Here is an 18,087-nt window from a genome sequence, read left to right as displayed (position 1 = left end):
TCAGTGAGTTATGTCAAAGAATAACCATTATAAACAGGGAATAAATTAATTAAGCTGTAGGCTGATCAATGGGTAAATTAATATCACTGTGTAACCAAAGGGTCAATTATATTAAGTGAGTAACTAATGAACTAATTATGTCATAATGTGACCAGAGGATTAGTTATGTCAAAGAGCGAGTTAATTAAATCGTAATACGACCAAAACATCAATTATGTCACTTAGCGGATACTTTTCAAACAGCAAATTCAGAATAAAACCATTTCTTGCTCTTTTTTTTTTTTTACTGAGAATAGTTCAATAATTTACAAACAGGAATTTACTAGTCTCAGCTCTATTCTTTTTCAACAAAATTTAAGAAAATATATGTAAGAAATAATTAATTACATAATTATTGATCATGAAGGGTTTGTTAGCCACAGGAGTTCATTAAAATTTATCAGGTGTAAGTGATAATTTTGTAAGACAATAATGAGGGATGTTCCAGCATGGTCTTGACTGGGAAGTCTAAAATAAACTAAAGAACTGAAACTATGTAGAGAGTAGGAAAATTTGACGCTGGTCTCATTATTCAGATTTCTGCAGGGGTCAGTTAAATTCCGTTTCCTTCCATTGCTGCAAAATGGTCTGGAACCTTTTTTACTTTTGTTTTTAATACTTTGGTTGTTTTTTTAATATTTTGGTCTTCAATCTGGTTATGTATGTATGTATTTATGAATGCAGGCAGGCAGGCAATGTACATTAACAGGAGTGTAGAAATAGAAACGCACCAAAGGGCAAGGAATGTAAAAATATTTATAATAGAGATGGAATATCTAGAATAAAGTCTGTAATAGTAGAATGAGAGGAAATTCATCCTTTTTTTTTGTTTCTGAAAAAGGACCATGAAAAGAGTGTTTATATTTCTTCATCTCATAAAATTCCAGAAGCTTCAGTGAATTAACTTGTTATACAACTTATCTTTAATGACCTCAACATTATAAGCCTCCTCTCTGAGACATACGATTGTCCTATGTAATAAAATGGTATATTCTCTTCTGTTTCTGATAATCCTTTTAGTTTTTTATCGATTAATACTTGTCTTTCTTGGAAATAAACTACAAGGGTGTTTTGTTTTGTTCAACAATAATAACGGCCCCCTCTAAATATATACTCTTCATTTACAAGCTGACATGGTTGCAGATATACTTTCTAAATAACCTGGATCTGTGCTAGTGTGTTAACAATTTCAGGTGAAAGCGGGCTTCTTGTAGCATTAACTCATACAATCAGACTGGCTTCCTTTTGTTCTTTACCCCACACCCTTTAATTTTCCTTTTTATAATATATTCTGAATCTCCTTTGTTTCTTCTTTTCTTGTAGCTGGAATTTTTTACCCGAGAACCTAATCCTTGCAATGTCCTTGATGGAGAAGAAGGCATTCTGTTTGTTTATTATCCAGATGGTCGATCGACTGGAGATGCCTTTGTTTTATTCAGTTCAGAAGAAGAAGCTTCCAAGGCACTTAAGAAACACCGAGACACGATGGGAACACGCTACATCGAGCTGTTCAAAAGCACAATGGCCGAAGTACAGCAGGTAAGCGAGTTGCTGTCCCAGTTCAACCACTGAATAACCCTTCCACGACTATTGACTTACAAAATAGGTTGGGTTGTTGTTACAAAGAAAATATTTACATTAACTATCACAATAAAACCTGATAAAACATGATAATGAGAACAAAAATATATATTGTAGGATAGATTTCAATGAAAAGATTTCTATTTATCTTGAAAGTTCTGTGAAAAAAAGCTGGTCATAAAAGAGTCAACTCCCGTAGAAATTATGAGAAAAATTTCCTGAAAACTGGTTTAATGTAGCTATTACTGATCAAAATACGTGATTAGAAAAAAGTAGAAGAACTGGTATGTTTAGTAAAATTATTATTATTATTATTTACTTTGAAGCTGACCTTCGAAAGTTGGGCCTCAGAGAGGCAATGACAGGCAACCAAGACCTTTGGAGATATGCCTTGCTTGAGAAGACCCAGCAAGCCAAGTGAGATTGTAGTCGTGGCTGATGCCAGTGTCACACAACTGGCCCATTCAAAAGCACCCTTCAGTGGCTGGGCAATATGCTATGCTTGTGAAGACCTGTTGAACTGAGTGAAATCGCAGTCATTGCAGATGCCAGTGCCACCTGACTGGCCCCCTTGCCAGTGGCACATAAATAGCACCATTCAAGCATGGTTGATGCCAGTGCCGTCTGACTGGCTCCCATGCCGGTGGTACGTAAAAGCACCCACTATACTCTCAGAGTGGTTGGTGTTAGGAAGGGCATCAAGCTGTAGAAACCATGCCAAATCAGACTGGAGCCTGATGCAGCCTCCTGGTTTGCCAGTCCTGGTCAGACCATCCAACCCATGCCAGCATGGAGAGCAGATGTTATATGACAATAATGATAATGATGACGATGATGACTTCATTTTAAATTACCATATTTGGTAATGAAAACTGAAAATTTCATACCAAAGTTTCAGGTACTATATCTAAGGTTAATTAAGAAAGTGGAGACTTCATGTTTTTGTATTTTGATGTCCAAAATGTCTTGGAATATTACACATGCATCTACAGATCTGCTTGTCTGTGTGGGTGTGGGTGAAGATACAAGGCCTAGGAGTTAAGTTATTCAGCTCATAATTATATCAAGTCTTCAATTCTAGGACCAGGCTTCAGTGCATTGTACTCTTGAGCAAAGATTCAATTCATTTTATATTGCTCCAGTCTGTCCAACAAGAAATGCATCTCTCTCTCTCTCTCCCTCTCTCTTCCTGGACATGCTGCTGGGTTAAAGGGTGACTGAGTCAACAAGGTATCTTATGACTGCTTGTGACTATACAGGCACCTAAAACAATGAGTGAAAGCATAGTGTAAATTACTAGATCATATTTGTTGACAGAGACTGCTGGTTCTAAATACACACAACCACATACATATATCTGTTTAATGTTGACTGTTTGGAAGAAAGCAAAGTAATTACCATAACAGAGATTAATATTATTTCTATTTAGGTCAGTAAGCTGTCAGAAATGTTAGCACGCCAAGTGTATTTTGTCTGTGTTTTACATTCTGAGTTCAAATTCTGCCAAGGTTGACTTTGCCTTTCATCTTTTCGGGGTTAATAAATTAAGTACCAGTTGCGTACTGCTGTCGACCAAATCAACTGCCCCCCCCCAAAAAAAAAATTTCAGGCCTTGTGCCTAATGTAGAAAAGAATTGTTAGCATGCCAGGCAAAATTCTAAGTGGCATTTTGTCCATCTTTATGTTCTGAGTTCAAATTCTGCTGAGGTTGATTTTTGCCTTTCATCATTTGGAGGGGGGGGCGATAAAATAGTACCAGTTATGCTCTGGGGTCAATGTAATCAACTAGCACTCTCCCTTAAAATTGCTGGCCTTGAGCCAAATTTTGAAACCAATACTATTTCTATTATATCTAGCCTGTTGTTACTCACCGAGACATTAGACACATTGTGACTCTAAGTTAATTACTAAGATCTTCAAAAGAATGTGGTGCTAACTTGACCTTTAAAAGAACCAATAGGATACAGAAAAAAAGTGAAACAGTTGCACTGAATGTTAGAGAGTTCATAATGTAACAATTACTTATATAAAATGTTTACCAATAGAAGAAGGAATTTCCTCCAAATACTACAAGGCACCTGGTTAAGTTTAACCAAGATAAATCTCTATACAATGTTGTTTTGTTTGTTGTAGGTGCTAAACCGTAGCATGGACCCAAGGAACCCTGAACAACAGGAAACTGCTCTTCCACCACTGATAGCTACACATCCAACATCTGGGCCTTTGGTACCACACAACATGATTTCTGCATCTCGCAAGCGCGACTGTATACGGTTACGAAACCTTCCAACTGGGGCCCATGTCACTGATATCTTGACTTACCTTGGAGAATATTCCCAATTTATTGTTTATCAAGGAGTTCATATGGTTTATGGTGCTAATGTGAGTAGGTCTGCTTCACCCCTTATTTTCACTCTCTTCTCTCTTTATCTCTTCTTTTCCCCTTAACCTCTCTTCTATGTTGGTCATCTCTGTCCGTCCCCTTCTCTCTACTTGCCTCTTATTTCTGCTCTTCCTGTTTCCTTTCATTATCTTCTGTTGTTTACTAGTTTCAGTCATTAGACTGAGGCCATGCTGGGGCACCGCTTTGAAGAATTTTAGTCAAATGAAATGACTCCAGTTCTTATTTCTTTTTAAAGATTGGTACTTATTCTATCACTCTTTTACCGAACCACTAAGTTACAGGGATGTTAACAAACCAACACCTCTTGTCAAGTGATAATGGGAAATAAACACAGACACAAATACACTCACTCATAGATATATGGGTACAGGAATGGCTGTGTGGTAAGTAGCTTGCTTCCCAACCACATGGTTCCGTGTTCAGTTCCACTGCATAGCATGTTGGGCAAGTGTCTTCTATACCCTCAGGTCAACCAAAGCCTTGTGAGTAGATTTGGTAGATGGGAACTGAAAGAAGCCTGTCATATTTGTGTGTGTGTGTGTATGTTTGTCTGCCCACCATCGCTTGACAACCGATGTTGGTGTGTTTATGCTGTCATAAATTAGCGGTTCGGCAAAAGAGACCAATAGAATAAGTACTAGGCTTACAAAAAATAAGTCCGGGGTTGATATATATATATATATATATATATATATATATATACAGTTGCGGCCAAAATGTTCAGAACGGCATTGTTTTCGTCAGAAAAGTAGGTATAATTTTTTATCAAAGTTGTTTTATATTCTATAATTTTCACAGATTTCTGAGATTTTGGTGTAATTTGAGAGGATAATACAAAAGTTATGGATGATTTAGTGATTTACTGCAAAATCCATGGTGGCCAAAATGATCAGAACAGTTGCTTTTACTCCGTGTTTTAGTATATTTAACCGGCGAACCCTAATGTTTTGAATTTGTTTACATGACGGTTCGTTTACTAATCATTAGTAAGAATATCTGCAGTGTACTTTGTTAATATAATGCCACTTACTCCGTTACCAATTCGTCAGCAGATTATTAAGCTTCAAAAAAAGGATAAGTTAAGTATTGGGTCTATTGCAAAGATTGTTAACAAGTCAAAAAGTGTTGTTCACGGTATTCTTAAGGTCTACGATGATTGTAGTTCGTGTGAAGCAAGAAAGTCTACAGGTAGGCCAAGAAAAACGACCAAGAGAGATCGTGCTATGGTAAAGTTGGTTAAAATGGACAGATTTAAAACTGCTGCTGCTGTTTCTCGGGAAATGAGCATTGTACTGAAGAAAACTTTATCTCGAAAAACTGTGTCTCATCGTTTAGTTGAACATGACCTACAAGCATGAGCACCTGCAGTGAAGCCAATGATCAGCTCCAAGAATAAAAAGTGTCGTCTTATCTTTGCAACCGAACATGTGTTGTGGTCTCAAGAAAAATGGCAAACGGTGCATTTCAGTGATGAATCTAAGTTTATGTTATTTGGCTCAGATGGGAAAAGGTACGTTCATCGAAAAGTAGGTGAAAAATTGTCGCCTAAATGCCTTAAGACTAGTGTTAAATTCGGCGGAGGAAGTGTCATGGTTTGGAGGATGATATCTGGAGATGGTGTGGGCCTTTTGGTGCGATTACATGGAAAGGTAAATGCAGGAGTTTATAAACAACTTGTAAAAGATCATGCCTTGCCTGTGCTGAGAAATTCAACTAAGCAATCACCCATATTCATGCAGGGCAATGCTCCATGTCACAAGACTAAGGTGGTCATGAACTTTCTCAAGGCTGAAAAGGTTATTGTTATGGATTGGCCTGCTCAAAGCCCAGATCTCAATCCTATTGAAAATGTGTGGAATATTCTAGGAGAACGTTCGAAAGCCAAAAATCCTAAAACAACTGAGCAATTATGGAATGCCCTTCAGGAAGAATGAAATAAGTTCACCCAGCAAGAAATTGAAAATTTAATTTCCTCATGCAGTTGAAGATGTCAAAGTGTGATTGAAGCTAAAGAGCTTCACACTAAATATTAAATAATTCCAGTATTCGCTGTCATTTTTGATTATTTTGTTATTTTTTCAACCGTTCTGATCATTTTGGCCAGCATGGGTTTTGCAGTAAATCCCTAAATCATCCATAACTTTATCCTCTCACATTACACCAAAATCTCAGACAATAACAATTAATATCGTATTTATTGTCTGTGAAAATTATAGAATAGAAAACAACTTTGATAAAAAATTATACCTACTTTTCTAACGAAAACAATGCCGTTCTGAACATTTTGACTGCAACTGTATATATATATATATATATATATATATATATATATATATATACACACACACACATACACAATGGGTTCCTTTCGTTTCCGTCTACTAAATCCAGCCCCAAAACTTTTGGTTGGCCTAAGGTTATAGTAGAAGACACTTGCCAAAGGTGCCATGCAGTGGGAATGAGCCTGGAGCCATGTGGTTGAGAAGTAAGCTACTTACCACAGAGCCATGCCTACTTTCCTTAATATATTTTCTCCTCATTTCTGTCTTGTCTTTGTAGTGGTTCAGTGAAGCAAAACGGTGATTAACTTTTTAATTTCATCCTACTTCAACCTGGTTCTATTTTTGTAACTATATCTGAAGTAAATCTTTTTACCATAATTTATTTAAGTGCAACAACGACAGTCATTTTCATTCTTAATACATTTCAGCATATTAAGAATGTAAATATGTTAATCACTGTAGTATTATGACTTGAGAGAACAACTTCTCCTTTCAGACAATGTGTGTTCACAACACACTTGATTCATTGAGGTAAGCCATCTTTGAGACTCCTTTGTGATCCAATGTGTTAGTGTCTCAACAGTCAAAGCTACCCCCAGATCAACGGATCTAAACAGGAGTGATAACTCTTGTTTATGTGATTTAGCAAACAAAATATTTGCCAACGTCTGTGAAACCAGTAATAAACTGTCACGTATTATCTAACTTAAAGACACGTGAAGGATATACAGTTCTATATTTAAGAGATGAGGAATTATGTACATTATTTACATTTGACGGATATTTGTCCTCATCTTTGTTGTTAACACAACGTTTTGGCTGATATACCCTCCGGCCTTCATCAAGTGTCTTGGGGAAATTTCGGACCTGGGTTCTCATTTCTAAGGTATTTTTTGATCTTATTATCATTATGGTGTAAGAGTGCAGTCTACTAACCCCAAGATTCGGAGTTTGATTCTAGGTAGTGACCTGAATAATAATAATAACAATAATAATAATAATAATGATAATGATAATGATAATAATAATGATAATGATAATAATAATAATAATAATAATAATAATATCGAAAAATACCTTAGGAATGAGAACCCAGATTGGAAATTTCCCCAAGACACCTGATAAAGGCTGGAGGGTATATCAGCTGAAATGTTGTGTTAACAACAAATGAGATGAGGACAAATATCCATCAAAAGTAAATAATGTAAATAAGGTGAAGGTTAGTGACAGAAAAAGCATCCAGCCATAAAGAAATTTGCTTCAATGAATTTTGTCTAACCCATTACAAGTATGAAAAAGGAAACATTAAAATGACATTGATAACGTTACATTCTGTCTTTAATAAAAAGAAATACCAACAATTTGTAGTCTGTACCTTTAAACCTCTTTTTCCTTCAGGGTGAACTTTCTGGAGAAGCTTTCATACAGATGAACTCTGAAGATTCAGCACACATGACAGGCATCAACAAACACAAAAAACCTATGATTTTTTCCAACAAGAAGCGCGTCATAGATGTCATTCAGTGCTCTGCAGATGATATGAACCTTGTTTTGGCCAACGGCGTTCCAACCATACTTCCATCTCATCCTCCCATAATGCCACGTCCAATGTTTGCACCACCACGTAAGACAAAGAACTTTTACCATCGTTTGATTACAGTATTTCCTGATGTATAAGAAGCAGTTTTTGATTTTGAATGTATTCAAAAATTACCCAGTGTCTATTGTAGCAATAAGGATGGGGGACCCAGTGCCATAGATAGGGAGCCAGATGAGAATTGGTCTGTTAGGAACAGTAATTATTACTCTTTACTTTTATCTTTTACTTGTTCCAATCATTTGACTGTGGCCATTCTGGAGCACCACTTTGTAGAAATTCTTAGTTGAATGAATTGGCCCTAATATTTCTTTTCTTTTTTATTTTTTTTAAAGTCTGGTATTTATTCTATTATTCTATTATTTACATTATTTACATTTGATGGATATTTGTCCTCATCTTGTTTGTTGTTAACACAACGTTTTGGCTGATATACCCTCCAGCCTTCATCAGGTGTCTTGGGGTAATTTTGAACCTGGGTTCTCATTCCTAAGGTATTTTTCGATGTTATTATGCATATGGCATAGTGATTAAGAGCATGGGCTACTAACCCCAAGATTCCGAGTTTGATTCCCAGCAGGGACCTGAATAAAAATAATAATAATAATAATAATATTGAAAAATACCTTAGGAATGAGAACCCAGGTTCGAAATTTCCCCAAGACACCTGATGAAGGCTGGAGAGCATATCAGTTGAAACGTGTTAACAAACATGATGAGGATAAATATCCATCAAATGTAAATAATGTACATAATACCTCATCTCTTAAATATAGAACTGAATTGTACAGTTAATCTGAAACAAGATAAAGTTAACACAGAGTACTCTCATAACAGTTTATGATCAATTTATGATTCCATACCTTATTTTAGTATACGGTCAGAATATTGTATTTACATGTAGAGAATCATACATTTTCCCTTACAAAAACCACTTTAAAATATATTTCCATTAGTGCATAACAAAATATATAATAGATTTATTTTTTTCCGCAAAATGTCCTTATAGAATATGGGTAGCTTATATTCTGGCAAATGCAGTCCATTTCCAACACAGATGTAATACATTAGATATTTATAACCAAAGATGATTGGACTCTTGGGATAGCAACAGCACCGAAGACTTGCTTTTCATGTAACAATTATTTGTAGTCCCAGTATTCTATAGCTAACATTATTTTCCTTATATTTCCTCTCCCCAAAGCAGTGCTTCTCATCCACAGCGCACATAAAATTTTGCTGTTTAAAAATATGTGCAATAAACCAGTTATATTTCTACAGCACACAAAATGTCTTTAACACTTTTTTGTATTTACATTATTTACATTTGTCAGATATTTATCCTCATCTTTGTTGTTAACATAACGTTTTGGCTGATATACCCTCCAGCCTTCATCAGGTGTCCTGAGGGATTTTTGAACCAGGGTTCTCATTCCTAAGGTATAATTCCGATGATGACGACAACGTCGTCGTTGTTGTTCAGATTACTGCTTGGAATCTTGGGATTAGTAGCCCATACTCTTAACCACTACGCCATATGCCTGTGGGGATATAAGCGTCGTGGTTAAGAGTGCCGGCTACTAACCCCAAGGGCGTAGTGGTTAAGAGCATGGGCTACTGACCCCAAGATTCCAAGTTTGATTCCAGGCTATGACTTGAATAATGATAATAATGATAATAATAATAATAATAATAATAATAATAATAACAACAACATCAGAAAAGTACCTTAGGAATGAAAATCCAGGTTCGAAATACCTCCAGGACACTTGATGAAGGCTGGAGAGTACATCAGCCAAAAAGTAGTGTTAACAGCAAACAAGATGAGAACAAATATCCATCAAATGTAAATAACATAAATAATGTACATAATTCCTCATCTTTCAAATATAGAACTGAATTTTTTTTTACAATTTATAATATTTAATTCTAACAAAATATAATGGAAATTTTTTAAACATCGAATAGCTGTGAGGGTCCAGTAGAGTAGAACAGGAATCAAATTGGTCCAAAGGCAAAAAATGGTTGAGAATCACTGCTCTAAAGGCTCTTGTTAGAAAGTCTTTTACAATCAATGTCTCAGATACCATATTCTTCACTTCCTTCCTCTCCATCCTTATAGTTTTACCTTGAATTTTATCTCACTCCTGAACCATTTTTTTTGTATGTTTTTTTTTCTAGATGGCACTTCTCTCATTCCAACACCAAATGCACTTACAGGAGCAATTCCTTACAGTCATATTCCACAAACTGTACCTTCTTTTCCCCATCCAACTTTGGCACACTTGCCTCCACGACCTTCATATTATCCTCCTGTCTTTTACTGGTACCCAAGTCCACCCGTTTCCCCACAGACCTACTATGCTCAAAATGGTCCATCTGTTGTTGTAATGAGAGGTCTTCCCTATAACTCATCTGTCCAAGATATTGTCAACTTCTTCCAAGGATTCCCTGAGGTAAGTGCCACTCATTTCTAAAACAGCATGCTTCTCTACTCCTTTACTATTTTCTATTCTGAAAAGACTGCAATGTACAGGGTTGGCCAAAAGTCACCTGACAGTAAATCAAGGCCATTTAATTCCAAGATTTTTTATGTTTAACAACTGAATGAATTCAATAAAAGCATCGAAATAAGAAACATCATGGGAATTGTTCAAACTGAAGTCCTTCTTGAGCGACGCATTTTTTCTATTAGAATCAATACAGAAATACAGGTAGTATTTATGGAATTTCGATTTACTGTCGGGTGACTTTTGGCCAACCCTGTATATCTACCTCCAATGTATACATGCACGTTGCTAGAGAGGGTGCATGGATTAACAGTTAGGGTATTTGGCTCACAATCATAAGGCTGTGAGTTCAATTCCCAGTGGTATCTGTGAACAAGACACTTTATTTCATGTTCCAGTACATTCTGTTCACAGACATGAGTTGTACTTGTAATTCTAAGGGGCCAGCCTTGTCACATTCTGTCTCGCACTGAATCTCCTTGAGAACTATGTTAAGGGTACATGTGTCTGTGGAGTGCTCAGCCAGTTGCACGTTAATTTCATGAGCAGGCTGTTCCTTTGATCAGATCAATTTGACTCTTTATTGTTGTAACCAATGTGGTCCCAGTTAGATATGCACATACACTCAATGAGAAGTCCAATAAAATTCTGCTTCATTTTATTTTCTATTTTAAAATTTTTGCTTTTGTGGGGAAAATTCTACTGAAACAAACAATAGTTTCTCAACAAAACTTACCTCTGGTGACCCCTGCTCCACTAAATCATACCTTTTGGGTGACCTCACTAATTATTTCTTCAGGGTGACCCCCACCCACTGCCCAATTATTTTTAATTGATTTTTTTTTTCATTTCAATAAAATTATATCTGTACGGCTGTTAACTTACAAGGGATGAAACAAACTAATCCTAATATCCAGGTGGTTTAATATTTCATTGGGATTAACCTAGGCTGATTAAGAACCTCAGTTGGTTTTAATCAGCCAACTTGGCATAATTTTAGGAACAAATATATTTTGTAAAATTTTTCACTTTGAGACAATTCTTTTTTTAATGTATAAAAAAAACCCAAAACAAAACGAAAAAATGATGCTGGCTTGGTGAAGGATTGTAAAGTGTCTGAATTCTTCTTATTTCTTTTGTTTTCCAACCCTTAAAAATGTTACAGCTGTTTCTCTTTTAATTTTGGTTCTTGTAGCAGAGTTCGTCAAGAAACTCACAGGTACATGTCACACTTCTATTACAACTTGCTTGCTTTGCATGCTTCTTGGGTGTAGTGAAGCTTTTTCTGTTCTTCAAAGTAAATTTTTGTCCATTCTAACATTTTTTAAGCAAAACAAAACAAAATAATAATAATAAAAATAAAGTAATCTTATTTTGTATTAAGTGGTATTCATTTAGATTCTTTCCATTCAAGTCCTTATTGTTAACGATCTTCATTTTCTGGAATTGCAGGTGTCACCAGAATCAGTACAGATCCAACAAAACACAGATGGCCGCCCCAACGGTGATGCACTCATCACTTTTGGTTCTCGTTGTGAAGCTGAGCGAGCCATTACTGAACGGAATCGAAACAACATTGGCAACCGATACATAGAGCTGTTTATGGCATAATGTTAATGTTTTTTCATGTGAAAGATTCTAACTCTAAAAACTTTATTTCTCCTTCAGGCAACCAAGACATTTCAGAAACCATCCTTATATACCACTCGCATTTAAAAAGCAAAACTAATGAAATATGACAAAATATAAACAAAAAAAAAATTGTATTCCGTATGCCCATCCCCTGCCCCACCCCACTCCCATCTCTGTTTCAGTCTTGGTTACTTTAACGTCTTGGTTAATTAACGAACCATGAGAGTTGTGAAAACGAGAAATTGTCGTTGATGATCTATGTAATATTTTTAAGAGTTGACTGTTATCTATGATCTGGAAATTTTATTCACTAAAAAATGAAAAAAGAATATAAGAAAAAAAGCAATGTACATACATACACACACATGCACACACACACACACACATATATGTCATTATATATGTAGTTATATACATGCACACATTATACATGAACATATCGATATGCATATATATGCAAATATAGTGCAACCCATCCCAGCATGGAAGTTGGGTGTTAAATGATGATATGTGTGTGTGTGTATATACATATGTGTATATATATATATATATATATATATATATATATATACACACATACATATGCACACATATATATACTATACATACACACACACATATACATACATATATACAAAGATTGATATAGATATACATGCATATATACATATACATGTATATATGTATACATGTGTATGTATATATATACACACATACACATATATACATATCTACAAAGAGTGATATAGATATACATGCATATATATATACATGTAAGTGTGTATGTATATGTGTATATATATAGATATATAGATATATATACATACACATGTATACATATATACAAAGAGAGATATAGATATACATGTAAGTGTGTATGTGTATATATATATATATATATATGCACTTACACAAACACACACATACATACATATATGTGTTTGTGTGTTCACTTACATTTGCGTTGCTCCAATAAATGCTCACCAACTGTTGGTGACATTGTTGTCATTTCCCCTGTCAACGAATCATCCGCAGGCTTTGTACCTTAAAAGACCTGTGAAATAAGAGACCCCTCATTTGTTAAGGGTCAACAAAACAGGAAGGGCATCTGGTTTTAAAACAATGCCTTTTATACTATATTCATTTAACTCATGATAGAATGGAAAACCAAATGTCGAAACAAATGAATGCATGCATAGATGCAAACAAGCATGTGTGTGTGTGTGTGTGTGTGTGTGTGTGTGTGTGTGTGCATGTGTGTGTGTACTGTCTGTTTATAAGATAATGAGTGCCTTGGAGAGCAATTTTCCACATTACCTTTCATCCTGCTGGGGAGTACTCTTGAAATTTAGCTGTTTCTGTTATATGTGTGTGTGTGTGTGTGTGTATATATGTATATATATGTGAGTGTATATATATATATAAATGTATGTATATATATATATGTATATATATGTGTGTGTGTATATATATATATATATATATATATGTGTATATATATATATATATATATATTATATATATATATATATATAGATATATATATATATATATATATATATATGTGTATATATATATATATATATATATGTGTATATATATATATATATATATATGTATATATATATATATATATATATATGCATATATATATATATATATATATATATATATGCATATATATATATATATATATATATATGCATATATATATATATATATATATATATATATATATATATATAATATATATATATATATATATGCATATATATGCATATATATATGCATATATACGTATATATATGCATATATACATGTGTATACATAAATATACAAATACACATATCGTTCTTAAAGAAGAATATCATTGATAGTGACTTTGAAGTCACTATCAATAATATTGTTGCTTAAGAATAATAAATTTTTACCCTACAGAAATATAGAGTAACCCTCCAGATTAACGTAAAATTGTTTTTATTATTACTGAACATAGAAAACAAATATTAACAAATACATATATATATATTTATATACACACATGCACTCACAAATATATATATATATATATTTCTCTGTCATTTATGACTATATATGTATGTATATATTATCTATTCAAAATTTTAACAATGGCATCCAACTCTTCGTCTGTTATTGACATTATTTGAAAATATTTTTATTCTTGTTTTCTTTTTGTAAATATGTTTAAAAAATATACAAAAAAAAGAAAAAAAAAAAGAAAAAAGCTATATTGCATCTTGTGGTGCCATTTATTACCATTCCATATTCTTACTCAAAATCCATATCAAATTATATTTTTGTTTTTTCTTTCTTTCTAAGTTAAAACTTTATATAGAACAAAGGAATCAGATAATGGCTTCTCACCTCCTCCTCCTTATCATCCTCATCATCTCTTTCTCCCCTCTTCTTTGGTCTGTTAAACTGGTTCTTCAGATATCCCTAAACCAATTCTTGTGAGTAATCTCAGTTGTGTTGGTCACTATAACTTGACAGCTATAACTATAACGTACAACCTGAAATATGCTCTCTGTAACCTCTGGTATGGTCACTTTACTTTAAGAGGTATGGCTATTTTAACCTAAGCTTGGTCACTCTAACCCCAATGGTTTGGCTACCATAACATGAAAGATATGGTCACTAAACTGTTAGACACATGGTCACTCTAACCTCATACCAAGGTTTTATACACAGGTTTTATTCTTAATTGTAGAATTTTCCTTCATGTCTATGTTAATTTAGGAAAGTCATGAATGTCATTTGATCCCATTTCAAGTCCACATATGTGGCTCTCAGTCTCTATAACATCTCAATAAACAACCTGTTTTTCTCGGTCCACAATTCCTGGAAGAGTTGCAAGGCAAAAAATTCTTATGCACCTCCTCCATAGAGTCCTATTGGAGGCAACTGTCATTATACTTTCTGCCTGGATTCCTAAGCATGACCAATTTGAACCATCTCATTCTTGGTCTACCATTTGATCTTCTGTTGTTTGGCTCAGCTTGAAGAATCCATTTTGCAATTTTTTCCTGTGACATTCTAATCACATCTCCATAATACTGGAGCTGTGACCTCTCAATGCAAAGAAATATTTGAGTGCTGCAAAGCAGGGATGAAAAAGAATGTTGTGAAAATTGAGACATTGGTCCTCTCAAGAATGTCTTCTCAATGTGCTTTGCATGTTAATGGAACATCACCAAAGCAAGTGGAACAGTTTAAGCATTTTGGGATCATATTCCTGAATGTTGGGAAGCAGGAGGCTGAAATCGGACGCTAGAATTACAGGTTCTGGCATAGCAATGCACCCACTCCAGCACCTGATCGTCAAAAGAGGCAATTTTAATCCAAGAAGCCAAACTCGCTACCTACAGTTCAGTTTCCAGTCTATCCTCACCTGTGATCATCTCAGTAGTATAATTATTAGTTCTTCTCACTCTTAAAAATCCAGCCATGAAAAAATAGTTTTCTAAATAGTTTCCTCTGACATCAGTCCCTCAAATATGATCCCTGTGTATATCTATGTTTGTACTTAAAAAAAAAAACATTAAAAATCATCACAGAATCTGTTCCTAATTTCATATTATATTTAATCTACAAAAGTTTGTGATGTACCAAAAATATTGCTTCTACTTCAAACTCCATTTACAATTTAAAAGTAAATTGTCCCCAAATCCTTTTACTTTTTTTCCTTCCTGGAATCTATTTTTTTAAGGGACCAGGAAATAACATTGGGAGGCTGTTAGTTTCTATTTTCAACAGTACTAACATTCATTAAGCTATGATATACCAAGCTCCCTAAAAGAGTATGATATTTTTAATTCTTTATACTTTTTATGATAATTGGGCAAAATTCTAGAAATCAGGATGGTCAGAGATCAAATAACAATGAGACATTTCTGATCAATTTTTTATCTTAATGGTAGTAAGAGGCTCTAAGGAGAGCTGACTAGCAGGTCTTCCGAGAAGCCCCCACCTGAGGCAAGTGTTTCAGGCCTTAACTTCTTACACTCAAAGAGGGCCTGGTGGCAATCAGGTCATGACACCTGGATGCCTCTGCTGCCACATTCTGTGCTGTTGTCTGCATTGCAACTTCCCTGGATGGTTAAGGTGCTCCAGATCCAAGACTCCTTGAGTGTTGTAATCGGTTCTGTCTAAGACATCTGCTGACTGTAGAGCAAATTCTGCTTTTTGAAATGGAATCTATATGGGCTGGAGTTGTCGCTCCGTAGTTAAGAAGCTTGCTTTCCAACTAAATAGTTTCAGGTTCCATCCCACTGTGAAGCACCTTGTGTCTTCTATCATAGCCTCTAGTTGACCCAAAGCCTTATCAATGAAGCTGGGTAGACTGAAAAGGTGTGGAAGTCTGCTTGAAAGAACTTTCCTGTGTTTTTAGGTGGTACCCTTAGTGTAGGGACTGATTTAACACCTCCACTTGGTCTGTAAGTACCTTTCGTGAAGTGTGATGCGATGAAAGTTTTTGGGATAGATCTTTGGACTGAAGGTAATGTCTCTTCCTCCCTGCCCCACTACATCTTGAAGATCCTAAAAAAATGAAGCCCTGGTTACTGAGTCCTTAATGAAGGAGTCAATTTAACAACTTTATCAGTTGATTTACTACAGCTACTACATATATATATACACATATATATATGCGTATGTATTGACAGGTATACACACACATATCTCTTCATTCAGTCAATTAAGCCTGACAAACTAGATTTCTGTAAGAAACCTACAAAACTTTAAGTCACATGGGGCTGAACCAAACTGTTTTAAATAATAGAAATGATCATCAGTAACGTACAGTATAATCATCAATTAAAGAATGATATATATATATATATATATATATATATATATATATATATATATATATATATATATTATAGAGAGAGAGAGAGAGAGAGAGAGAGAGAGAGAGAGAGAGAGAGAGAAATATATATATATATAGATATATATATAAATCATCATCATCGTTTAACGTCCGTTCTCCATGCTAGCATGATATATATATATAGTAGATAGATAGAAAGATAGATAGATATAAACAATCTTCATCAAATCCCACTAAGCCTAAAAATGTTTTATATTTCTGGTACTCCACCCTTTCCTCTGTCCACCTGTCTCTTCTATCAAACTATTTAACCCTTTAGTATTCAGATTATTCTATCAAAATAATGCTTATTTATTCACATTGTTTTGATTTAATCATGGCTTATCTCATAGCTTCGAGATTTCAATGATGTGATTGATTGTTTTTAGAATGACATTTAAGGGTATATGTGAGAGGTCAGATCTGGCTGGTCTGAACATAAAACGGGTGGAATATTTGGGCCGGATATGGCCGGTTTAAATGCTAAAGGGTTAAACATTATTTTTGTTGAAATAGTAAAGATGAAATGGCAGAGTGTATGTAGTTCAAAGTAACAAATAATTCACAACTTGTTAACCCTCATTACTTCTGCTTTGTCTCACAAGCATTTGTTGTGTTTTTTAAATAACCCCTGAAATCTATTCACTTCAGGTGGGGAAGTTACAACTCATAGGCTCTAGTGACTTAGCCAGTGTACCAGAGTAATGAGGTATCTTTTATCTACTAAACTCTATAGAAATCTACCCTTCCTTCCCTTCTTCTTTTCTCATCCCTACCATCTTTGCATTATCGGTTGAGAACTAACCAGATTCCTTATTCTATATAATGTAATTTGAATTCATTCTTGATCTCAATCAATTTATTATTTCCTCATGGGGAGTAAACAAATATAATTTTTTTTTTCCAATTATTTTAAAATATTTTACAAATAAACAAAAGCTGATGATTTCTAAAAGATGAAAATGGTAAATTGACAGAAACTGTCAAGAAATATTTTATAAGAATATCATTTTTGTCCATTGACAGTTTGAGTTCAATATCTCATTGGTGCCAACTTTACCTTTCATCCATCAAGGGTTGATAAAATACATAAAATACCAGTCATATGCTGGGCTTTATTTACTATCATTCCTTTTACTCTCTCAAAACTT

At 34.4% G+C, this 18,087-nt stretch overlaps 1 protein-coding gene across 3 annotated transcripts in view; it reads left to right on the top strand.

The window, feature by feature from the left end:
* LOC115209360 (epithelial splicing regulatory protein 1) overlaps window positions 1-12,425 on the top strand; it is a 90,857-nt gene extending 78,432 nt beyond the window's left edge. For 2 of the 3 annotated variants that reach the window (XM_029777732.2, XM_029777731.2), the window contains exons 9-14: window positions 1,363-1,578; window positions 3,754-4,002; window positions 7,705-7,930; window positions 10,085-10,359; window positions 11,609-11,632; window positions 11,866-12,425. In XM_029777732.2, the coding sequence (XP_029633592.1) occupies window positions 1,363-1,578; window positions 3,754-4,002; window positions 7,705-7,930; window positions 10,085-10,359; window positions 11,609-11,632; window positions 11,866-12,024 (1,149 nt within the window). In that variant the 3' untranslated portion in view covers window positions 12,025-12,425. The remainder of the gene's footprint in view (window positions 1-1,362; window positions 1,579-3,753; window positions 4,003-7,704; window positions 7,931-10,084; window positions 10,360-11,608; window positions 11,633-11,865) is intronic. The other variant, XM_029777734.2, reaches the window with a different exon arrangement.
* Window positions 12,426-18,087: the final 5,662 nt, after the last annotated feature.

The sequence above is a fragment of the Octopus sinensis genome, linkage group LG3 (genome assembly GCF_006345805.1).
Source record: "Octopus sinensis linkage group LG3, ASM634580v1, whole genome shotgun sequence".
Classification (NCBI taxonomy): domain Eukaryota; kingdom Metazoa; phylum Mollusca; class Cephalopoda; order Octopoda; family Octopodidae; genus Octopus; species Octopus sinensis.
The sequence above is the reverse complement of the archived record's forward strand: the minus strand, read 5'-3'. Positions and strand labels throughout refer to the sequence as shown.